Source organism: Trachemys scripta, chromosome 2 (genome assembly GCF_013100865.1).
Source record: "Trachemys scripta elegans isolate TJP31775 chromosome 2, CAS_Tse_1.0, whole genome shotgun sequence".
Taxonomy (NCBI): Eukaryota; Metazoa; Chordata; order Testudines; family Emydidae; genus Trachemys; species Trachemys scripta.
The window spans coordinates 14,852,810-14,878,864 of record NC_048299.1 but is presented as its reverse complement, the minus strand read 5'-3'; the positions used below and the strand labels follow the sequence as shown (position 1 = coordinate 14,878,864).

Sequence of the window (26,055 nt, the reverse complement as noted above, 5' to 3'; positions counted from 1 at the left end):
TTTCTTCTCCTGGAATTGACACCTCCTCATCTATTGTTGGGAGTGGACTACATCCACCCTGATTGAATTGGCCTTGTCGACACTGGTTCGCCACTTGTGAAGTAACTCCCTGCTCTCCATGTGTTTGTATATAATGCCTGCATCTGTGGCTTTCACTCTATGCATCCGAAGAAGTGAGGTTTTTACTCACGAAAGCTTATGCCCAAATAAATCTGTTAGTCTTTAAGGTGCCACCAGACTCTTTGTTGTTTTTGTAGATACAGACTAACACGGCTACCCCCTGATACCAGAATTAGTAAAGTTTGCCTACATTTATTTCAGACGCATTTTGGCTGTAGAGCAGTGTTATAGACATGTCACAAGGTAGACATGTGCCCTTTATCAGAGGCCATATCTATTCATTATTTCTTAGCTGGTTGAGGCTTTGTCCAGATAGCCCTCATCCGTGCCCCAATCTCTACAATACACATACTATGCTATGGATTTGGAGGTTACCTAGTGGGATTAGTTAGTGTGAACAGGGTTTTATGTCATATACTAACTACTTGATCTAAATTCCTCAATAGGGTGCTTAGATTCTTCAGCTGTCCAGTACCCTTATTGGCAATTCTGCAGTGGCTTTGGATAGATAAACCTCCACAAGTCTAACAAAACCCAAAAATAAATAGAGCCTTTGCAGTATTCATTGTTTAGTTTAAGGGAAAGCACAAACATTAATACTGAAAGTTATCACCTTCAATGCACTGAAAAGTTTATATTGGCCGAGGGAGAGAGACTGCATTGTGGAGATTGTCAACTGGGAAGCTAGAAGTTTTTGGACTGCTAAAACATTTGCCCACTGGGAGGCAAGTCAGAAAATGTGTGATTAGCCCATCAGCTTAATGTTCTTGCTAAAACATTCAGCACTAAAATAGTTAATGTTAAGGTGCTGTTTGTTTGTCACTTTCGTCCTTTCAGGACATCTATGCTGCTTTAAACACTAGAGGACCTAAATCAAAATTTCAGTCCATAACGTTGTAATAACCCTAGAGGCATATCAAGAGTGTTTTTAAAGCTAGGGTGTACATTTGGAAAGTACAAAGACTAACCACCTGGGCTAAAACAAAAGGTTTTGAAATTGGCTCCTTATGTTCTCAGCATGAATGTGGTAGTAAAATACCAGAGGCAACTAGCTTATATTACACTTAGCATAACATTACTATGCTAATATACACCCACAAAAGCAAAAAAATTGAGTTGTGGCTTCCAGATAATCCTCTGCTTATAACGTGCGTTGGCATTTCTTGAAATATAGTAAGATAAATAGTGTTTTGATTTCCTCTAATAGTACTGAATGTACTTCCTGATTAAGAACTGAATGTGCTGCGATAACTGCAGCAAGTTAAAAGTAGTTGTGTGACAGCCTCAAATCAGAATTTCAGTGGTCCTGTGTGCACAGTTTGTTCACAATAAATCACTGTTTTTAATTCCATTGTGCTAAAAAGTTCTTGGTGTTTTGCTTCATCGTGAGTATTCAGATCAGGAAAACTGGATTTAGAGAGTGGTTTTGAAACTGAAGACCCCATATTAAATCTTAACTAACTTTGACGTTGACTTGCATTCAGGTAACTCTTAATGTGAAAATCCAATTAGGTCTACAATTTGACCACTAGTTTTTATCTATTTGAAAAGTCTACAGTCTTAAAGTGCTTTTAAATGTAAAGAAATAATACGAGAAATTCTGCATCCAGTGTGTGCAATTCTAATTTTCAGAAAATTTAAATTAACATTAATGTTCGGTGTATGCAATATACTAACTGTATACAGAGCACCCCAATTTAGTCTTTCACTCCTGCTTTTAAAAACTTAAACTTCAGATTGTTCCACTAGAGTTCTCTCCACTAATTTCTGGTCTGATCTCAGTAAACCTTTAAGTATAAAGCTATTCAGTTTTAATTCTGAAGTTCATTTCTCTTGTTTCCTCTAGCTTTTACAAAACTGATCACAGTAAATGGGCAAGAATATCATCTTCAGCTAGTAGACACAGCTGGCCAAGTAAGTGATCTTTGTTGTCTGAACCATTCCTTCAAAATGAAGGCTACTTGTGTTACTGCTACTCCTCTAGGATTAAGTTGATATTGTCCTGTGTTGAGCAAAACACCACAATGGATATATTGGAGTAAAGGGGGTCTGAAGGCCTTTACAGTTCACTTACAGCACTAAACTAATATTTACTAATTTAGCAGTAATTGAATTAACTTCCAACGTGATACTGTCAAGTAGTCTAGTCCCCCAAAATTAGTAGAAATGTGTTCAGATTGTTTGGGGCTAATAGGGGCTATTAAACATTGCTAAAGCAGTGTACTGTAGTGGTGTTGGGTTTGTTTGTTTTGTTTTTAAACTAGTGTTTTGGAAATGACTTTGGCTACATCAAACATAAAGAAATAAGGTTACGTCGATGAGTTATAGTAAAATTTAATGTCTTTTAATGTAATGTGCTAGTAATGCCTCTTAGCATTCTTGTTTGCGTTCATTTAATACAGAAGGGCTAATCTGATAGAACCTGTTATTGCAGACTCCAAGAACCAACTGCCATAGGCTATGCATAACCAAAATGAAGGTGGGCGTGATTTTATTTGTAACCTGTGGTGGTGATCACTGACATTCATATTTGTGATGCTCATGAATGAATGTCTAGTGGGCATAGACCAATATGCTGGATCCTGCAATTAAAGTAGGCTTCTACATTTTGTTAAATCCCAGAGAGTAGGTGGGTTGCTTGTGCACACGGTCTCAGAGATGCAGGGAATGTTCCAGGAGGTTTTGAACATAAATGGTCTATGGCACAGTCATTTGCCCTGATGATGTTAGGGACTCTGCAAAATTTAGTTTCCATAAAGAAATGCTCAAGCATGTGTGTATGCATGATTCTCATTTAATCCCATGGCCTTGTATGTATATACATGATTTTGTATTTTTAAGGATTTAAATTCAGGGCAAGATTACGGAGAGTTTGCCTTTTTATTGTGTGACATCTCCACTATAGGCACTAATATCACTTACTCATAGTTCTGTCACTCCTATGTGTGGTAAGGTTTCACTGCAGCATGAGCAGTGTTACACAATTTCTTCATCAAGAAATAGCTCCCAATGGTAAGTGTGTGTCTCTAGAACCAGTCTCTGTGCAGCACAAAGGGAAGGGGTTTTATTCAAGGTACTTCCTGGTGCCAAAACAGAGTTGAGGTTGGAGACCCATCCTAGACTTGAGGCTACTTACTCAACACCTATGTGAAGGCACAGAAATTCAAAATGGTGATGTTTGCAGTGATTCCATAATTAGAGCAAGGAGATTGCATCTTGAAGGTCAAGGGCTGAGAATCATATTGCCACGTCACTACCCACCCACCCCACAAACGATTCCACAGTTTTATTGTTAGCCATGACCACTTTCAATACAGAGTGCTCCCCTTCAGCCTATCATCCAGACTGAGGGCCTTTTCGAAGGTTGTCTGTAGTAGCAGTGAAGCGCTGCAGGAAGGGTATCTTCGCTTCCCCTTACCTGGGTGACTGGGTGCTGAAAGGCCATTTCTTGGAACTGTCTCAGGCAACTTCTGAGGCCATAGACCCCTTCCTTGAATAGGAACTGAACATACAAAAAAACTATCTTGACCCCTGTGGAAAACTTAGAGTAGAGTTCATAAGGGCACATCTTGATCGAGTGACAGCAAGACCCTACCTTCCTCTGCACAGGTTTGTGGCTCTTTCCAACATAGCAAAAACAATACAGCTCAGCCCCCAAGCCCTGGTCAGGAACTGCATTCAATTACTGGGACAAATGGCAACCACTACCTTTGTTACAGAACGTGCCAGGCTTTGAATGCCATGCCTTCAAGGGTGGCTTAGAAAGGTCTGTTCACCCACCAGACAGTCTAAATATACTTCTCATAACTACCTTCATAAAACAATGCCTTGACTAGAAAGACCATCACAGCATGTGCAGAGCAGTTCCATTTACATGTCTTCACCCAACTGTCATAACGACAAATGCCTCTCTGCTAGGGTGGGAGCACATTTAGACACTTACGTGATCAGGGTAGGTGGTTGTCACAAGAGACAGTGCTACACATCAGTCTCCTGGAACTCAAGAGCAGTCAGATATGCCTGTCTCCAATTCCTACCACTAATCGGGGGCAAACACATAAAGATCATGACAGACAATATATCCTGCACGTTTTACATCAACTGCTCAAGAGGAGCAAGATCTCCTTCCCTCTGCACTGAGGCTGTCAGGCTTTGGGACTGGTGCATACAACCAGATCACCATCATAGTGATTTCCCAGGGATTCAGAATGTGACTGCAGATGCACTCAGCAGACACTTCTTCCAAGACCACAAGTGGGAAATAGACCCCAACATATTACACCACATATTCCGTCAATAGGGCACCCCTCAGACTTATTTGCCACAGAGTCAAACAAGAAATGCACCTACTTTGGCTCAGTGGGCGGACTGGATCACCATTCCTTGAGGGATGCTTTTCACCTTCATTGGTCATCAACCCTACTGTATGCATTCCCACCAACTCCCTTGATAGCCAAAGCTATGCTCAAAATAAAGACCGAGCCAGAGTCATTCTAAGAGTTCCAACCTGGTCCAGGTAAATGCGGTTTCCTTACCTGATACAGCTGTTTGCTCTCAGATTACTCTCCATGCTGCTCCCAATCTCTCCCAAGAGGGCAGGAAGATGAAGCATCATGAGATTGGGATGAAGCATTTAGAGCATAGTTGATCGATGGCTCACAGTATTAGAGACAGCCTGCTCAAAGACTTAGAGTACTATTACACAGCAAGAAACCATCTACTTGTTACCCATATTCTCAAAAATGGACACAATTTGTCAGCTGGTGTGACTGTAGACAGATTCCACCAATGACCATGTCACTTCCAGATATACTGGAATGTGCCCTAACTCTGAAAACATCGGGTCTATCAATTGAGCTCTATACAGGTCCACCTGGCAACCATCATGGCTTTCCATCCCCAATAAAGGTTTATTCTATCTTTGCCTATCTGACCACACTGAGATTTCTTAGAGGACTGGGAAACCAATCCAACATCCTGCTCCAATATGGGACCTTAATCTGGTCCTCAAATGCCTCACAGGACTGCCCTTTGAGTCTTTGGCTACCTATTCGCTGCTCCATTTGTCAGTGAAGACAGCATTCCTGATAGCCATCACATAAGCGCAACACATTGAGAAATAGAGGCCCAGATATCATGCGCCCTGCCCTCCCCTTCCCCCCCCCACAGTGTGCTTTAAGGATAAGGTCATGTGGCCCCACCCCAAATTCTTACCTAAGGTTTTTTCCGAGTTGCATCTCAATCAGCCCATTCACATGCCTGGCTTCCACCCCAAAGCGAATTTACATCTCCAGGATGCACTGTTGCACGCCCAGGATGTCAGGAGAGCTCTGGCCTTCTATCTAGACAGAACAAAGACCATCAGAGACTGACAAGTTAATCGTTCACTAGCAGATAGATTAAAAGGGTCGGCAGTCTCTCACCAGAGATTTTCCAAGTGGCTATCAGGCTGCATTAACTCTTGTTACCAGTCTCACAACATTCAACCACATTTGGTTATAAGCATCCATTCTACAAGGGTTTATTGCCACTTCTAGGGCCTTTCTCAAAAATGTGCCGATTATTGAAATCTGTACAGCTGCTACTTGGGCATCTATATTTATAAACAAGCTAGGGAAATACAACCTAGATGGAGCTACTAAAATTGGGTGCATACCTGGTTGGGAAAACTGTTCCCAGAGAATAATTATCAGGTTCATAGTTCAGCTGAAAGAGTATATCAAGTGGGGTCCTGCAGGGATCAGTTTTGGGTCTGGTTCTGTTCAATATTGTCATCAATGATTTAAATAATGGCAAAGAGAGTACACTTATAAAATTTCTGGATAATACCAAGCTGAGCGCATTTGCAAGTGCTTTGGAGGGTAGGATTAAAATTCAAAATGATCTGGACAACTGAAGAAATGGTCTGAAGTAAATAGGATGAAAATCAATAAGGACAAATGCAAAGTTTTCCCCTTAGGAAGGAACAATCAGTTGCACACATACAAAATGGGAAATGACTGCCTAGGAAGGAGTACTGTGGAAAGGGATCTGGGGGTCATAGTGGACCAGAAACTAAATATGAATCAACAGTGTAACGCTGCTGCAAAAAAAGCAAACATTATTCTGGGATGTATTAGCAGCAGTTATAAGTAAGACATGAGAAGTAATTCTTCCGCTCTACTCCGTGCTGATTAGGTCTCAACTGGAGTATTGTGTCCAGTTCTGGGTGACACATTTCAGGAAAGATGTGGACAAATTGGAGAAAGTCCAGAAAAGAGTAACAAAAATGATGAAAGGTCTAGAAAACGTGACCCATGAGGGAAGATTGAAAAAAAAAATAGGTTTGTTTAGCCTAGAAAAGGGAAGACTGAGAGGGGACATAAGCTTTCAAGTACATAAAAGGTTGTTACAAGGAGGCGGGAAAATAATTGTTCTTAACCTTTGAGGATAGGATAAGAAGCAATGGGCTTAAATTGCAGCAAGGGAGTTTTAGGTTGGACATTAGGAAAATCTTTCTGTCAGAGTGGTTAAGCACTGAAATAAATTGCCTAGGGAGGTTGTCGAATCTCTGTCTAACCTACTCTTAAAATATCTCCAGTGATGAACCCCTATCAGGTATGGTCTAGATCAGTGGTTCTCAACCCATGAACTCCTTGTGGCCCAATCAGCACTCAGCTGCAGCCCATGTGACATCCTCAGGGCCATACAGGTATGTATATTGTGTGGATGCAGCCCACATAACTCATGGAGAGCTGCATATGTGGCCCACAATGGTAAATAGGTAGTGAACCACTGATCTAGATAATATTTAGTCCTGCCTTGCGTGGAGGGACTGGACTAAAAGACTTATCAAGGTCTCTTCCAGTCCTATGACTCATGATTCTATGTATACATTCACCAAACACTATGCAATAACTCATGACTCTGCCTCTGATACTGTGTTTGGATCAGCTATGCTTTCCTTTCTACTGGACTTGACTCCGAAACCCCCTCCACCTTAGAGGCAGTACTCGGTAGTTACCTTGAGTGGAGTACCGATAGGGACACTACTGGAAGAAGACATAGTTACTCACCCTGTGCAGTAACTGTGGATCTTTAAGATGTGTCCCTATGAATGCTCCTCTACCCGTCCTCCCCCTCTGCTTCAGAGTTCTCTGCCATGGGACTTTGCGGTAGAGAAGGAACTGAGGGGAGTACTCCCGCACAGTACTACATAACAGCTCAGGGCATGAGACTGACTAACACGCACATGCAGGCTGAACAGACACTGCTATGAGAAATCTCCAATCCAAGGTGCAGGGAGTGTTAGTGCACCTAGAGTGTAGCACCCGTAGGGAGACACATTTCAAAGAACCACAGTTACTGCACGAGGTGAGTAACTTTCTTTTGGTGCTAATATTTTTGAGTTCCATGCTATGCTGGCCAAATGGCGCTTCCTCGTGCTTTGCTGTCTTTGGTGTGATGTTGAACTGTATAATGCAGGCTAATGGACCAAACATCATGATTTTTGGTCATTTGTGTCAGGAGCTGGGTAGCTACCTTTCCTTCTCTTGCAAATTGTAATGTTCGCTGAAATCAGAACCCCGCCTTCCCAAGAACTTTAATTCAGTCTAAAAAGAATACCATAACTCAACCAATTCCCCAGCCAACACAACCTTAAACAGAGTTCGTTCTCAAGGTTGAGGTTCAATTTCAGTATCACACAGTTGAAACTAATTCTTAATTAAAATAGCATTGTCTCATTAGTGGTTATTTTTAAATCTTTCCCATGGATTCTTTGTTTTTTGTTGGCTTCAGTGGATTGGAGGGGAGAGATCTTGTGGGTAGATGTTGAAAAACATTGTAAATGCATTAGAACAAGCTTTGCTCAGTGTTGTTTACTTTCCCAATAGACCCTGGGGGCTGCTTAAATGGATACATATAACATACCAAAGGTTATAGGAATAACTACTTTTGGTGTATAGTGGTTTGTGTGAATCTCTAATTACTGGGCCACATTATGTTGTTGGCAAACTTCTTAAATGTTAACTGTATAATTCCAACATAAGAATGGCCAGACTGGGTCAGATCAAAGGTCCATCCATCCAGCCCAGTATGCTGTCTGCCAACAGTGGCCAATGCCGAGTGAACCTAACAGGTAATGATCAAGTGATCTCTCTCTCTCCTGCCATTCATCTCCACTCTGACAGAAGCTAGGGACACCATTCCTTACCCATCCTGGATAATAGCCATTAATGGACTTCACATTCCAAAAATCATTTCTAACAAGCAAATAAAAGCCAAGCAGACAGTTGTGAAAGTATGAATTAGAAAGGGTTGAGATAACGACTATCTCAGTACAGCACAGGATTTGATACTGAAACCTGTAAAGCTGGAGGGAGTGAAGTGATGGGTTGATGGGAGTACTGTGAAAACAAGAGCCTTGGTTAAGAGGTACTAGAGGCTGGGGGACAGGTGATAATTGTTACCAAAGCTATTCCAATTGATAGAAATCCTGTGGAATGCCAAGTACAGTCTAATGCTTAGTTTGCACATCCACCATCTGTTTCTTGCACATGCTATAAAAGTGATCCAAGTCATTTACTTTAGTCAGTAACCAAGTTGCACACCTATCTGATATTCGAGCAGTAGTGGGGCTTTGCCACCCATTAGAGCTGAATATGAAGCACAAGAGAAGACCAGTTCTGTCTAGCTTCACCTTGCTAGAAAGTTGTGAAGGTCGGGGAGGACTAGATAGGGGCCTTTCCCAGTTGCTCATTAGGGAAGGGGGAAGGAAGGTTCTCCTGCGTAATATAGGCTGGTGACATGTGAAAGTGAACAGTTTGAGCAATTGGATTGACTGACGAGATGAAGTGGTCTCAAACAAACTAAACTTTTTAAATCTAGCATCAGAACAAAATCTATATAGAATCTAGAGGTGGTCAAAATGTTTCCAAGATGTCTATTTTTTAGAAATGTTGAGTGGGGGGGGAGGTAGGGAAAATACATGAAACTAAGCATCTTGATATCAAAGCATTCCATTCTGACACTTTTTGGAGTAAAATGTTTTGATAGTAATGAATTATCTTAAATTTTTCTTATACTGTAAAATAAATCTTTCATTTTGTGGGAAATTTTGAAATTCTTTGTTTTTATTTAGCATATATAGTGTGTGTGTGGGGGGGGGAATCTACAGCTTCTTATCCCTAGCTTGCTTGACTTTTTCTGAACATCCCTATGTAATCCTTAAGGAACAGGCAGCCTCCACCATGATGGCTGCCATGGAGTCTGATTTACCTGTGTTGACATTGTTTTAAATCTTTACAAATGCAATTCATGTCTTATAAATACAGTCAGTGTTTAAAACTGCTGGTGATCTACTGTCACTAAGATTCTGACTCTTGTGGCAATAACCATTTTTTAAAATATCATTTTCCTTCCACAGGATGAATACTCCATATTTCCTCAGACATACTCCATAGACATTAATGGCTACATTCTCGTTTATTCAGTCACATCAATAAAAAGGTAATAGAGTTCTTCTGTGTATATATTATGAGTAAGCTACTGATCTGAGATTCATGTGGCTTCAATCCCTGGCTCTGCCATAGACTCCCTGTATGCCCTCACAATTCTTTAATCTCTGCCTCCATTTCCCATCAGTAAAATGGGAATAACAATTCTCCTCACAATAGCATTTGATAATCTTTACTGTACCTAAGCAGCTTGCAAACTACAGTGGTTGGGGGCAAGTAAAGATAGAATCCATATTCAAATGTATTGGTTATGAACTTCGAGTAAAAAGATGATCAAGCGTAAGTATTCCTAGTGCTCCTCATTGTGGTATGTGAGTACAAAGAGGCATAAATAAACTGAATCATGACCTAGAATAGTAATGGCTCTACACATTTTCTGACTTTTTTTCTCCTTGGGTCAGAAATCCCATGAACATAAGAACCATATGGCTGGTTCTCTTTCTTCTTAGCCGTATAAACTTAGGCTGTGTCTACACTACAGCTTATTTTGGCATAGCTTATGTCATTCACTGGGGTGAATAAATCTCCCCCTCCCCCTGACACGTCCCCCAGGCAATGTAAGTTACATCGACATAAACGCCAGAATTGACAGCACTATGTCAGTGGGAGAGCTGCTCCTGTCGACATAGTTACCGCCGCTCGCAGGGGCTGGAGTAAGTAAGCTGATGGGAGAGCGCTCTCCTGTCTGCTTAAAGTGTCCATTAGCAGTGACACAGCTGCAAGCTCTGTAGGGTAGCTGTAGCCTTGCACTCAAATAGAGCTGATTCTTCTTTGTGGGATTTTTCTGCCTTGCCCACCTGTCCAGTTGACTGGTAGAAATTGCCTGTTCAGTGCTATGAGCTTCTGGGCAATTGACAATGTGTATGAATTTGGCTTGCAGGCTGCCTTTTTATTTGCAGTATTGAAGGGCATGTCTTACTGTAAAATAGTTTCTCAGAATAGCTATTCAGATTTCAGAGTTTGAATTAAGGTCCTTTTTGGCTTGAGGGCCTGGCTTTCTTCTAGGTAATCTCTCTATTGGTAAGAAGCACATTAACCTCTTTATTAGGCTTTTGTACAGTCATTGGCATCATATTCTATTAATCCCCTTCCTGTTTTGGACCCCTACATTGTCTTATTTCTATAAATTTGGTGGCTTTAGCGGCAGGATTTCTTCTTAAAGTTACCATGTACAGCATCTGCATATCAGTAAAAGAGGAAGTTAGCAATGTAAAAATAGTAGCTTCCTTATGTAAGCTACTAAATAAGTAAAATCTAAACCTTCAAGGGTTTTTTTTGTTTGTTTTTTTTGTTTTTGTTTTTTTAAACAGAAGGTCCTGAGCGACCTCTCTTCCTGTTCAGCACATAGGGACACTTTGAAAGAAAACAGTTGCTTGCATTCTTGACCAGTACTGGAGGGTCTAGTATGTTTGTCCTAATCTGAACTCTGCTGGGCTGCTCAAATGCTCTTATGGTTGCTCATTATGTTAATAGATAAAGTATATGCTGAGTAGCTTCGTCAGATCTACCTAATGAAACAAATGAACATTCTGTAGTATTGAGGAATAATGTTAAAGGGAGCATATGTTTTAGACAGCTGCTTCTGTCGCTATTTACAGGATCTTTCACAGTAACAGGTGATGAAGGTAAGAATTGAGTTTTAAGACAGTGAAATAATTATCAAGCACCCCCATGTACAAACTCTCTAACAACACAAACTTGGTGTTAGCATTCTCTTCTTCTGGGGGAGGCACTCTGGCTTAATTTCAAGACAATACTTGAAAACCTGGGGATTTATGGGACATGGAGTCTCCCATCTTCTTGGTCACTAGTTCAGATCTGGGCTTAGCTAGTAATATGGTGCTAAGTAAAATGAGTTGGTGGTCTCAATCTCAGCCCACTTCAAAGGGACAATTGCCTGCATCTGCGACAGTGTACTGAAGATGTAAAGTTCCCTTATTTGTAGTTTCACCTAGAGACACGGATAGAATAGCAACAGAGGGTGAATCTTTGCTGCCAGAGTTACTACCTTTCAACCAGAGTTGAGGCATGTTGATGACCTGGAAGCTTCCATGGATTGTCCTATCCCTGATTGGTAATAACTAGAGGATTTAATTCTTTTAACTCTGGCTCCAGTTCTTTATTATGTAGTGCTGCAAAGTCAAGCAGTCAGATGAAAAATAGAAGTTTGTCCTGCCTGACAACTGTTGGGATGCCACTGTGGAAGAGTCAAATTCTAGTGTAAGCTTAGCAAAGAACTGCAGAATGTATTCAGACTGCCCTGGGTCTATACCTACAAGTTCTTTTCTAGTTTTTTTTTTTAATGGCTTTTTATTTACTGCTTGGCTCTTAAAGTAGAAATCTACTTGAATTGTAAGGTGTCACATCCTGTTCTACTGCTTAGAGAGTCTGGATGCAGGACAGAACATATCCTGTAACACCGCACCCTGATTGCCTAAGTACTCTGGAAAGCCAAAGAGGCTTTGATTTATCTTCTGCTTGCTTGCTGGTTGCTACTCCAGTCTGACACAAGTTTGCCAGTGTTGCTCTTGGTTCATATAGCTAGGTCACTGGCTATATATTGACATAGGATCTGAACATTTGAATACTGATTCGGTAGGGTACTTGTTTCTTTCCATGCGTTTGTTGTAGATCTTTTTGGAAAATCCATTCTTAAAAAAAATTCTCTTCTATTTTGAGTGACTCGAGTGCAGTGTCTGTCAAATGGAAATTCATAAAAACGCTCCCGAAGAAGCAAACAATGCCCTACTTCTCTAACCTGGTCTTAAATTTGCTCACAATCAAGGTTATTGAAGGTTTCTCGTTCTGATTTACTTACTTAAATTCCTAATTTGTATCACAAAGTAGGTTCCATTACTTTGTATTGTGTGTCATCTTTTGCTGGTGGTCCCTGCTTTCTTGGATTGTCTTTCTTCTAGTGAGTAATAACATGCATTATAAACCCAGTTTATACTTCCTTAATGAATCCTTAGTTACTGTCAGCCTGCAGAGAATAAATTGTGGCCCTACAGTTGCCTTGTCTTTTAATTTAAAACTTGCTAATGTAGGAAATCCATTCACAAGGTAGTAAAGATGAAGTGATGTGAAACATCAGTGTAATGCTACCTTGTTTTGGGTTTATTGGAAATTGTTTGGTCCATTATAACAATCATTAGAGTTCACTGTCTGTGTATTTCTATGTTTTGTATTTTCATTGGCTCTTGCAATCTCTTTCCCAAGTGTCTACAGGCTGGCTTAAGTCTGTACTGGTTTAGGCAGGAGAGTGCATACCTAACTGTGGGCCAGATTCTACAGTCAGGCTGACCTATAGTCTGCCTGTGGTCAGCTGTTGGACAAAAGAGGCAAAGATGGCTTTAGGCTACTTTTATGGACCCTGATTCTTGACTAGTTTGACACCAAGCTGGTTTCCTTAGATCAGTCTTGTACAGGGAGGTATTCAAGGCATCTATCTTTGTGGCACGTATTCAGTGCAAATCTGTGCTTGAAGAATCAGGCCCTTGGAATTTGAGCTCTGATTAAAATGCCATGTAAATGAGCACACTACTTATGGCAATAAAGTTTTGAAAGTCAGAATCTACCTTGCCTACCCTACAAATAATTTTTAATGGCAATATTTGTGTCCAGTCCAGGTTTATACATGGTGTCCCTGTTATAATCAAAGTTGTCTGTCGAACTCTCTAATAGCTCAGTTACTCTGAATGTAATAAAATGGTTGCCATTGCACGTCACTGGCTTCATTTGTTTACAACTTGCTTATTCTGCATGGTACTAAATATCCAGTACCCATTAAGCTAGCTGGGTTTGAGGCTTCTTGGCACCTCACAGTATTGCTTCTGGCCTTAGTCACTCAAGTCTTCATGTACAGACTCTGTACTAGCACCCATAATTGTAGTATCTGAACAAGCAATGTTTCTCATACCACCTGACAGCTCAGTTTGTGTTTCTCTTGACTTGGAAAATCACAGTTTAGGCTTTTTCTTCATTTTCAAGTGCATAAATTCTGAATGAAATCACTTGCATTCTATTTTAAATTTGAAATTGAGTATTGTTCCAATTTAAAAAATAGAAAGTACTATGAATTTCAGCAAAGCAATACATGCTTAGTAATTCTATTGCACCTTCCCTCTTAGTGCTTGTTTGTTTTTTTTGAAGCTGTACTTTTAATTTAACCTTCTTACCCAGACTCCCTACGTTTGTGCAGCTAAATCTTATTACACATTCTGCCTAAAGTGTACCTACAATCCAAGCAGATGCATCAAACATCTAAATAATGCTTAAAGCATGACTTTCCCCGTCTTGATTCATACACTTGCAGTGCCCTTTATCAAAAGGGGAACCAAGTATATTGGGCAGGAATATCTTGGCCTATGTAAGAATATTGTTAGATGGTATAGTGTTTTATGGAGTTCTGGCCCAATTTGCCTCTTGTATAGGAGTTAGTAACACATTTACAGCATCTCAGTTGTTGTTTTGCATCTAAAGTGAGAATAAAGCTTAAACTCAAACAGTCTACAGGTATAATTAATTGCTTGTGTATTGGGTATTAAGGCTAAACATCAGAGTGCATGTGTGATTTCATCCCTTTATTTTGCAGTTTTGAAGTGATTAAAGTTATCCATGGCAAGTTATTGGATATGGTGGGAAAAGTCCAGTAAGTAGTAACACTTTCATCTCATTTCATTGCAGGTATATTACTAGTACTTTGTTCAATATACTATAACAGCTGTTCTAAAAGTGGTTCATTTTTTTCACAGAATACCTATTATGCTGGTTGGAAACAAAAAAGACCTGCATATGGAACGGTATGTACTGTAAATACAATATTTTTCAGAAAAATATAAGATACCATAACTGTTCTCTGTTGCAACATCACTTGTAACAATTTAAATGAAATTTTCTTCTTGGGAACTAAATTATAGGTACGTAACTTTCCATAGTTTAATATAGAATTAGGTTAGCTTATGCTAACTTTTTAGCTAAGTTATCATAACTAAGGTACTGTGGACTTGAGAATGGAACTGAGAGCCAGGAACTACTGAATTCTAATCCTGACTCTCACTTTGGGGCAAGTCACTTAACCTCTTTCATCTACAAAATGGAGTAGTTGCATGTTTACTTCATAGGAATGTTGTGACAATAATTTTAAAGCGCTATATAAAATGGAGGTATTGTAAAATATAGTAAAAATGGAAAGTAAGTATTGCAAGACCCAAATTTTACTTTGAGATGTTTATACTGCATGTGATGCAGTTTAATACTTCATAGAACATGAAGTGCTGCAGGGAAGTAACTGCAGTTGCGCGGCAAATGCTCTAACTTCTCCACAAGCCATCAAACATTTTCTTTGCTGTAATAATTTATACTGTCTTCTATTTGGTCAGGGTGATCAGCTATGAAGAAGGGAAAGCTTTAGCAGAATCCTGGAATGCAGCTTTCTTGGAATCCTCTGCTAAAGAAAATCAGGTAACCAATTAACATCCACTTCGATACGCTGCAATTTAAATAGTGGGATTCGGTATCGAAGGATCTTTAAATGTCTCCACATGTACCTCATCGCAAAGGGGAGAACTAAAAATATGCTGTATAGCTGTGTATTGGCAACAGAAAGTGAACTGATTGCAATGAAGTCCATGTGTGCAAGCTTGTCCAGATATTTCACTGAGAATTGTAGATGAAGTCAGGTTGCTGAAAGGAGAAATATGGGATGAAAGGTGTAACTTAATTATAAATGTATTTGGTTGTGGTGCTAAAATGGAAAGTTTTAGATTCAGTGTCAACTCTCTCACCTTAAGCTGAAGTGGTAATGGCTTGATCTGTATCGGGACCTTCAAAAATAGAGAATTTAATTGCTGAATCTTTAGCAGGAACATACCACTACAAGGATGAAAAGATAGCATTGTGGGTAGGGCACTAGCCAGCCCTTAGATTTGGGTTCTTTTCCAGGCTTTGCCAGTGTGCTTCTATTCCCTCTGAAATAGGAGTAATGTTTCCCTGCCTCATAATCATAATGATGATGATGTGGGTTGTGTTGATGGATGGATGGCCACAATCTGACCAAATTATAACCAGGAAACATTGTAAGTGTTAACACTTACAATTTCTAAATGGTGACAAAACTAGCAGATTTAATTTCATTCTAGCCTAACACTAATCCTTTTTGGTGTAATAGCTTCCTCATTTACTCCCTGAATATGTTCCAGTATTTCATAGAAATGTAGAGCTGAAAAGGGCAGTGAGTTCAAGTCCAGCCCCCTGCACTGAAACAGGACCAAGTAAACCTAGACCATCCCTGAACAGTTTGTCCATCCTGTTCTTAAAAACCATGAATGATGGGGATTCCAGAACTTAACTACCCTTATAGTTAGAAAGTTGTTTTTCCTAATATATAACCTACATCAGTGGTTCTCAACCAGGGGTCCGGGGGCCACCAGCAGGTTTCAGGGGGGGCCACTAAACCAGCGTTACTCGCTGGAGCCCAGGGCAGAAAGCCGAAGCTCACCATACAGAACTGCAGCCCAGGACACCGAGCCCCACCACGCGGGCTGAAGCCAAAGCCTGAGCAACTTAGCTTTGTGATGCCCACTTTGTTGTGGGGCTCCAGGGGATTGCCCTGCTTGCTACCCCGTCATGCTGGCCCTGATTCTTGTATACAGGAAAAACAGTTGTCGTGGTACAGCTGGGCTGTGGAGTTTTTATAGCATGTTGCGGGGGACCTCAGAAAGAAAAAGTTTGCTGCAGATTAAGCCAATCACTTGTCCTACCTTCAGTAGACATGGGGAAACAGTTGATCACTTTATAACTGCCCTTAAGACATTTGAAGACTTATGAGGTCCCCTCCCCCTCAGTCTTTTTTCTTAAGATAAAAAACTGGGTACGCGTTTAATCTTTTTTCATAGGTCAGGTTTTCTAAACATTTCATCACTTTTGTGCTCTCCTCTGAGCTCTCCCCAATTTGTCTACATCTTTCTTAAAGGGTGGCACCCAGACCTGGACACTGTATTCCAGCTGAGGGCTCACCAGTGCCAACTAGAATGTGACCGTTATCTCTCTTGTCTTACATGTGACACTTCTATTAATACACCCCAGAATATATCCGCTTTTTTTAAACTACATCACATTGATTCAGATTTTGTTATCCACTGTAATCCCTAGATCCTTTTCAGCAGTACTTCCCCGATTTTGTAGTTCTGCATTTGATTTTTTTTCCTTCCTAAATGTACTACTTTGCACTTGTCTATTGAATTTCCTCTTATTGACTTCAGACCAATTCACTAACTTGTCAAGGTTGTTTTGAATTCTAATCCTGTCCTCCAAAGAGCTTGCAACCTCTCTCAGTTTAGTGGCATCCAAACTTTAATCCTACTCTCCACTCCATTATCCAAGTCGTTAATGAAAATATTCAGTAGTGACAGACACCTGTGGGACCTTCACTAGATATACCCTTCCAGTTAGATGAGGAGCCACTGATTAATACTCTGAGTGTGGTCTTTCAGCCAGTTGTGCACCCACCTTATAGTAATTTTATGTAGCCCATGCTTCCCTAATTTCATTATGAGAATATTTTGTGGGATTTACAAAAACTAGACAAGCCATTTTCAAGACAAACTTTGCCTCTCTACAAAGGAAAAAGGACACTAAATTTGTTAGTCTCTAAGGTGCCACAAGTACTCCTGTTCTTCTTTTTGTGGGATTGTGTCAAAAGCCTTATTAAAGCCATATATCATGACCGTTGCTTCCTCCAATCCAACCAGGCCAGTAACCAAGTCAAAATCAATTCTAGCTATTCCTTATTAACCCTGTTATCCTCTAGGTGCTTACAAATTGATTATTAAACAATTTGTTCTAATATCTTTCCAGGTATTGAAGTTAGGCTGACTGGTCTATAATTCCCCAGTCTTTGTTCCCATTTTTAAAGAGGGGTACTATGTTTGTCCTCTGGGACATCCCCCAGGAGTTCTCGAAGAGAATTGCTAATGGTTCCAAGATTGCTTCAGCTAGATCCTTAAGTACCCGAGATGAATTTAATCAGCCCCAATAGTGTTGGAATACATCTAACTTATCTAAATATTCTTTAACCTGTTCTTTCCCTATTCTGTCTTGAGTTCCTTCTCCCTTTTTGTTGTTAATATCTATTCTGTTGAGTATCTAGTCACTATTAACCTTTTTAGGGAAGATTTAAGCAAAATAGGCATTAAACAGCTCAGCCTTTTTGTTTTCATCTATTATTCGCTCTCCTTCCCTGTTAAGTAGAGGACTTACATTTCCTTAGTCTGTCTCTTGCTCCTAAATGGTTTAAGGAACCTCTTATTGCCTTCTATGTCTCTTGCTAAGTGGAAGTACATTCTGTGCCTTCGCCTTTCTGATTTTGTCCCTTCATGTTTGTGCTGTTCTTTTTGTATCCTTAGCAATTTCCCCATGTTTCTGCTTTCTGTAGAATTCTTGATTTTTTTTCCAGGTCATTAAGGAGCTTCTGATGGAGCCATGTTGATAGCTTGCAGTTGTGCCTTTAATATTTTTCTCCTTGGGAAACTGCCACCTTTCCTGAACTCCTTTTATCCTAGACTTTCTTCTCATGGGTCCTTACCTATCAGTTCCGAGTCTGTTAAACTCTGCTTTTTTGTGTGTGAAGTCCATTGTCCTTATTCTGCTGCTTCCTTTTCTTTAGAATCATAATCGATTATTTTGTGATCTTTCACCCAAGTTGCCTTCCTCTTCATATTTGAAACCAATACTCCTTGCTAGTTAGAATAAAGTCTAAAATGGCTGTCCTCCTGGTTTCTTCCATAAAGTGGAGGAAGTAAAGTTGTCCCAAATACGTTCCAAAAACTTAATGGAAATTTTGTGTTTTGCCATATTACTTTTCCAATAAATGTTTGGGTAGTTAGTCCCCAAGAATTACCAGGTCTCGTGGTTTTGGCTGTTTCTGTTGCTTGTTCTAGAAATGCTTTATCTACCTTCTCTTCCTGATTTGGTGGTCTATAGTAGACCCCTACTGTGCGGTCACTCCTATGTTTTTTTCCCTTTTATCATTACCAGACTCATCTGCCTCTCACCTCCTTCTGGACTCAGAACAAGGTATATATTCTTGATGTATAATGCAACAGCACCCCCATTTTTTCCCTGCCTGCTCTTCCTGAACAAGCATTACTTCTGTATACCAATATTCCAGTTAGGAGACTTAGCTGACCTGGTTTCTGATACCAGTTGTCATAATTTAGCATATGTACTAATACTTCCAGATCTTCCTGTTTGTTCTTTGTACTCCTTGCATTTGTGTATAGACACCTAAGTTGTCAATCAGATTCCCCCACTGATTTTCTTGTTCCTCCTATGACCCTATTGTAATTTTCCATGTCTGCTCCTCCACCCCAAAATCTAGACTTTTTAAGGTCTCCTTTTTATGCTTACCTGTGAGTTTGTCACCTGCCCCCTTTGAACCTAGTTTCAAGTCCTCTTCACTAGGTTAGCAAGTTGGGGAAGAGCATCTTCATGCACTTTTTGATCAGGCTGATCTCATCTCTTCCCAGTAGCCCTCCTTCTCAGAACAGCACTCCGTTGTTAAGGAAGCCAAAGCCTTCCTATCAACACCATCTTGCCCAGCCATGCATTTATCTACTGGATGCGCTTGTCCAAATATGGGCTCAACTGAGAGGATGGACAATATCACAATCTGCACTCCCAACTCCATCACCCTCACTTCCAGAGCCCTTAGTCACTGCTGATCTTCTCTGGGTGATAAGCAGTAACATTTAATGCCCACATGGATGAGTCACAGGTAGAGGTACCGATGAGCCTCCCCAGCCTTTCTGTAATGTCCCTGATGTGGGCTTCAGGCAGGCAGTACACCTCTCGGGACATGAGGTCAGCAGATGGATGCCTCTGTCCCCTCAGAAGGGAAATCCTGACCATTGGCACCCTACACCACTGCCTCTTGGGTGTGGTGGCTATGAGCCTGCCAGTCTTGGGGGCAGATGCGGCTCCCCTTCAGCAATTGAGGTCTGCTTCTCACCTCCTGTTGCCATAAAGCATACTGGGTCTTGACTTCTGTGGACTTGGAGCTGGGGTGGGTGGAGCACTGTCTACTGCCCAAAGTGACCAGCAGCTACTCCTCCACATAGAGTAGCTGGTTCTTCTTTCTTCTCTGGTGCTGCTGTAGTCCTCTGTCATTGGCTGACATCCTCCATCTCAAATGTTGACGTGTGCCCTGTCAAAGTCCTTGTGATCTTGGATGATGTAGAGAGGAGCCACCACCACCTGCAACTCGTATCTGCTTCCTGAGATTCCATCAACACACCTCTCACACCGGTGGTTCCCCCAGCCTGGCTTTCATTGGCAGGGATATGCAGGCTGCATTCCCAGCAAGTCAACACCAGGAGCCTCCAGGGTCAGGATGCCTATCTCGTGCAGGCAGTAGAAAAGCTAGTGGTGATGTTGGTGATATGCCATTTTCCTCCCATTGCAGGCTCTTCCTTCTGGAGTACCTGCAAATTGTGGGGGTGGGGAGAGAGCAATCCGTCCTCATGGCTGCTTAATCTATAATATTCCTTGACCTGTTTCCTAGTTCATTTTAACTGGCTGTGGGTTTGAAGTACTAAGAGGCTGTCGGTACTCAAATATAATTTTTGCTTTGGTTGTAACAAGCTATGTTGCTAGTGAAACTTTTACCTTATGGAATCGAGGCTCATGATTGGGTCAGAAGAACAGTATCAGATTGGTTTGTGATGAAGAATAAGGCTCTAGGCTGACCCTTATGCTGGTGAAAAGTTCACTAGCACCTCTCTATAGCTAAAATTAGGAATCAACTCTGTATCTTTCCTGAAGTTCTTGGTGCAACCAAACAGACAATCCTGCAAGGTGGAACCTTGTTTCCTGGTAAAAATCATACGTCTCGTATTCTTTCAAACATGTAATTGCCAGAACTTGTGCTGCTGGCAGTGGACGGTCAAGAAAATTCAGTTTCCACAGGGCAAAAGAACATAACGGCCATACTGGGTCAGAGCAAAGGTCCATCTGGCCCAGTATCCTGTCTTCCAACAGTGGCCCATGCTTTGGGCTTCAGAGTGAATAAACGGAACAGGTAATCAAGTGATCCATCCCGTCGCCCATTCCCAGCTTCTGGCAAACAGAGGCTAGGGACACCGTCCCTGCCTGTCTTGGCTAATAGCCATTGATGGAGCTATCCTCCATAAACTTACCTAGTTCTTTGTTTTGAACCCTGTTGTAGTCTTAGCCTTCACAACATCCTTTGGCAAGGAGTTCCACAGGTTGACTGTGTGTTGGATGAAGAATTACTTCCTTTTGTTTTTGTTTTAAACCTGCTGCCTATTTCATGTGGTTACTCCTAGTTCTTGAGTTATGAGAAAGAATAAAGAACACTTCCTTATTTACTTTCTCCACACCAGTCAAGAAAACTGATTGTACAAAACTTTCAAAATCTTCTGCAGATCCAAAGGAAGTCACGATTTAATTTTTGTAGTACTTGAATTCTTGCCAAAATCTGAACCAAGTTTAATGCCACTCTTTGGTCTAGTTCCAGAGTAGTGCAAAAATATAAAGATTGTAAACATCCTGTGAAATCCTTCGGTGAGTAATAGACTTGCAGCTAAGTGGTTGTATATGAATGCTCCACTCTAGAACAAATTCTTTAAGCTAAATCTGATTTAATTGCAGTCAACTTTTCTTAGTTGGACAATCTAGCTGGCATTCATTTTTTCCCCATTGCTAAATATAAATTTTTGTAACAGCTCACTAATTCATATTGTGAACTTATTGATAACTGGCTGTAACTCTGAAACCTGAAACTTGAAGTGACACTCTAGTTATGTAACCTGCTTTTTTTATAAAGAAGTTATTTTTTTCATAACACCTAGCACAGGAGTGGGCAAACTTTTTGAGCCGAGGTCCACATCTGAGTGGGGAAATTCTATACAGGGCTGGGGTGTGGGGTTCGGCAGGGGGCTCAGGGCAGGGAGTTGGGGTGCAGGGTTTGGCAGGGGGTTGGGGTGCGCAGGGGTGCAGGGTGCAGCAGGGGGCTTGGCAGAGGGTTGGGGTGCAGGAGGGGTGTGAGGTGCAGGCAGGGGGTTTAGGGCAGGGAGTTAGGGAGTGGGGTACAGGAGGGGTTCGGGCTCCGGCCCGGCACCGCTTACCTCAAGCGGCTCCAGGGTGGCAGCGGCACACACTGGGGCCAGTGCAGGCTCCCTGAATGCCTGCCATGTCCCCGGCCCGCGCCGCTCCCGGAAGCGCTGCGGCCCCTGGGGGAGATGAGGGCAGAAGGCTCCGCGTGTGGTGCCCTTGCCGCACCTCCAGGTACGTCCCCTGAAGCTGCCATTGGGTGTGGTTCCCCGTTCCCGACCAATGGGAGCTGTGGGGGGCGTTGCCTGGAGCCAACACATGGAGTCCTCTGTCCCCCTGCCTGGGGGCCGCAAGGACATGGTGCCGCGGGCTGATCCAGAGCCCTGAGGGGCCGGATCTGGCCGGCGGGCCGTAGTTTGCCCACCCCTGATCTAGCATATTAAATTGCTGTGCTAACATATAAAGTCTCATTAACTGACTGGCATGGGATTTATGTTTCCATAATAAAAAGTGTGTATAGTGTAATGCCTGGACATCAGAACTATTAGATTATATGCTGTCATCTGAAATATGTAGCAAACCTGTACAGATTAGACTCTGCTTCAAAGCGTATGAAATACTGTGGGGAGGAACAGTAATTGTACATCAGAAATGTATGAACTTCTCCACAAGCATCCCAATTTATTTAGGAATCCTGCAAAAATTCTGTTTTTAATCAGTGCTTCCAAACTGCAGTGAGTACCTAACACTTAAGTTGGTACAAAAGATATTGCTACTGATAAAGGTTGCTGGACAAGATTTATATCAAGGATGACCTAGTAACCTTAACTGGAGATTTTAAATCATTGATATTGGCATAATATAATACAGGTTCTTAAACATGGGGTGTAAATGATCTCTTCTGATCCTCTGCCAGTCCAGATGCTTGAGTATAGCGCCTTTCCCTCAGATGGAGAAAGTACACAACCATCTCGGAGAGGTCACTTGTTCTGTACAATATGCTTGGTAAATCCAATAGTTTTCAAGAAGCGGAGAGATCAGTACCTTTGCCAGCCAGTGAAGACTGAGCCCCTGGGGGTGTGTGAAGCCAAAGCTTGAGAGCTTCCACCCTGGGTGCGTGGGGGCTGTAACCTGAGTGCTGAAGCCCTCAGGCTTTGGCCTCAGCCCTGGGTGGTGGGGCTCAGACTTTTGGCTTCAGCACCAGGCCCCAGCAAGTCTAACGCTGCTCTGGCGACCTCATTAAAACAGGGTTGCGACCCACAGTTTGAGAATCACTGGCTTAGATCATCACATCACAACATGGCCTTCACATCAGCCACTCAGTATTTTGCAGTGCTGATGCTATTACAATCAATGCAAAGCTCTCCCATTTGGGCCACCAGGAACAACCTCAAGAACACTGACCTAGCTTGCAGCAACCTTTGATAGAACACCAGGCAAAGGAAGCTATTGCTGCTGTAGATTTCTTTCTGGAGAGCCATAGCTGGGATCACAAACTGCAGTTTTTGTCTCCATCTCAACTGGTCTACTTAGGAGTCCAGTTCAAGACAGCAGTGGGCAGAAAAAGCATCTGAACTTGTAATTCCCTGCTGTAACTGTAGATAGCAAAATCTCGGATTGCTTATAGGTACTTGGAGGTGGTTCCTTGAGTCCACTTCCACATGACCTCTGCACTTTACTCTTGCTAGAAGCTAGAATCAGAGAACTCTGAAATGCATCTCCTGTTACCAACTGTAGTCAGCGTGCTTCTAGGCTGGTGACTGCACAAGAGCCTGAAGAAGTCTGCCCTGGAGCGAAACACTAAGCTTGAAATACAATATAACAGATGTTACGTTGTGTCTGAAGTCCAGCTGCATTCCTGGCATATATGCATATCTTCTGTTCTCCGTCACATTCTAGGGCTTTCTTTCCTCCTCTTTTGGAAGATGTAAAATGCCCTTGTACCAAAACACATTAGGAGCTTATGGGGCTTAGCCCCATATGAATCTAGATCATGCTCTTGTGCTGTGAGGCATCCTATACAACTTCTTGAGGAGGACAATTTTTTGTAGCACAAAGGTAAGACCTGCACACTGAGTGCATTGACTGATCTATCTGTGCCAGGGAAAGGCAAATTGGTGTGTTTAATGGAACTACACGAGGTGTCCAGTAAACTCTTCTGTGGTAGCTTGTTAATGATTCTAAGTAGGCTTGTAAGGATTAGATTTTTACTGGTAAATGTCAGCAAACATATATACACATTTCCATTGATAATCAAAACCCTACAAATAAGCAAAAATTAAAAAAAAAATGTTGCTTGGGAACTTTGATTTAAGAATATTTACTTTGTATATTTTGACATGTGGTGATGGTTTTAATGATTATAAATCCTTAACTTTTTGAATCACAATATTTACTGTCACTAAATAATTGACAGGCCCTCCCATAATTTCATGCAACTGTGAAAACTTAAATGGATAAAAATAAAAATGCTTAAAGAATCTAAGTATATTTTAAAAATTATATTTATGCCAAGCCTACTCATAAGCACTCAAACTGTGGAGCCAAGCAAAACATTTCACTCAAACCGAAATGCAGAACAAGAGTTCAAATAACTATGCTTTTATGGTGTTCTTAGTAGTTTTCAATTTCTATAATTAGGCCATATAATTGTTCCATGGTCAAGTGTATTAGTAGCAAAGGAAGAGCAAGTAGACTTAAAGCCTCTAGTACTTTATGTAAGATTAGGTAGAAATACCTTTTTATTTTAATTTTTTACAGATTTGATTCTACTCAGTTTGGATTTAATGCTAACTACTACCATTTGCTGTGCTGTCCTCAATTTGAAAAAACTAAACTGAAATCTAGAAATAAGCCAACATGGTCAAATGGCTGATCAGAGTTCAGTAATTCTGATCACCACTGCCATCAGTCATCAAACTATCAAAGACCAGATCTAGACGTAAGAGCACTTTACTCGTATAGTCATATCTGTTTACTATGCTGGCAAGTGCTCCTAGTGTAGACACAGCTTATGCTCTTGCCAGTACAGCTTATCCAGCCCCTGACAAAAGTTCATAGTGTAGACCTGACCAATTACGTTGAACAGCATCACAGTACCCCTGTGAGGTAGGGAAGTGGTTTCTAATGAAGAGTGTATTGTTCATGCAACAGTGGCACCTGTCTGTCTCATGACCTTGTTTTGCTGAAAAGATTTACCAGCTTGAAAATGTGTTCTTGATCTTTCTTTGTAGATCCATAAAGAATGTATGTAACTAAAACTTTTTAAATATCCCATCTTTTCTGTGAAATGTATTCACTGGCCACCTACATCTTGGTGAGTGGCCCAGACGAACAGTCTCTCTGAGAAATAACATATAGTCTCGTCTCAATTGACAGAATAAGTGCTCTTTTTTAAAAAATAGCTGTTTCCAGTCAGGAATGTAGAGAATAGTGTCTACTAGAGCCAAAATAAAATTTCAACTGTTTACATAACAGTTAAGTGTATTGTAGGTCAGACTAGATTTTTTTCCTTTGAGTTGTCACCCAAGAAAAATTTATCAGCAGAAAGTAGTTGATGGGATCTGTAATCCTGTCCAGAACTCTGCTAAAATCTAATTTGCACAGGAAGCGTATTGTGCAATTTGACTAATCAGCCACTTATGTCAGTTTGCCTTTGGATTGCTTGGAAAATTGTATTGATGAATAGTATTTTAATGGTTCCTGAGATGGTACAGAACACATGGTATTAAATGTGAGAGGCTATACATAGAATTCAGCCTGCTATGATCTTACTATAATTACTTTAAGATTGTGGGGCCATTTGAGTCCAGTGGAATTTATTCGGAAGTGAGCCAACTAAAAATTGTACCTTACTGGAGAAATAACTGCCAGGTCAGAACACATAGCGCAGGGAGCTTTTCAGCATGTTTATTTTAAACAAATTATAGTCTCTTGTACCAGCTTCTTCCAGTTCTCATACATTTGCTTGCATCTAACATGGAATATCTTTTTTCTTTTCAACACAAACTGAACTTGGTGCTCATGAAATTATAATAATGATGACACTTGGATAGACTAAAATTGATACACAGGGAGACATTAGCTTTTGACCAAACTTCCCTTAGTCAGAATACCAATGTCGGTCTTTAACTGGATCAATGCTATCCTCAGAAACCCAAAATGAAGATGAGAACTTCAGCATCACTATTGGCTTTAGGATAACAATGTAGAAAGGAATATTTAATAAAGTGATGACTGCTGTAAAATATACAAAAACACAGCAATCTATTATCTACAATCTGCAGTCTAGCCATACAAAGTGAATCCCACAAGGAGGTGCAATGGAATGCTCCATTTTTGCATATTAACGTTTGTAAAGGAGTGA

General features: G+C 41.1%; 1 protein-coding gene across 2 annotated transcripts in view; it reads left to right on the top strand.

Moving 5' to 3' along the window:
* The window catches only part of RHEB (Ras homolog, mTORC1 binding), a 59,525-nt gene that overhangs the window by 31,168 nt on the left and 2,302 nt on the right, over positions 1–26,055 (top strand). The window contains exons 3-7 of one of the 2 annotated variants that reach the window (XM_034759957.1): positions 1,967–2,034; positions 9,527–9,609; positions 14,212–14,268; positions 14,372–14,419; positions 14,999–15,080. In XM_034759957.1, the coding sequence (XP_034615848.1) occupies positions 1,967–2,034; positions 9,527–9,609; positions 14,212–14,268; positions 14,372–14,419; positions 14,999–15,080 (338 nt within the window). The remainder of the gene's footprint in view (positions 1–1,966; positions 2,035–9,526; positions 9,610–14,211; positions 14,269–14,371; positions 14,420–14,998; positions 15,081–26,055) is intronic. The other variant, XM_034759958.1, reaches the window with a different exon arrangement.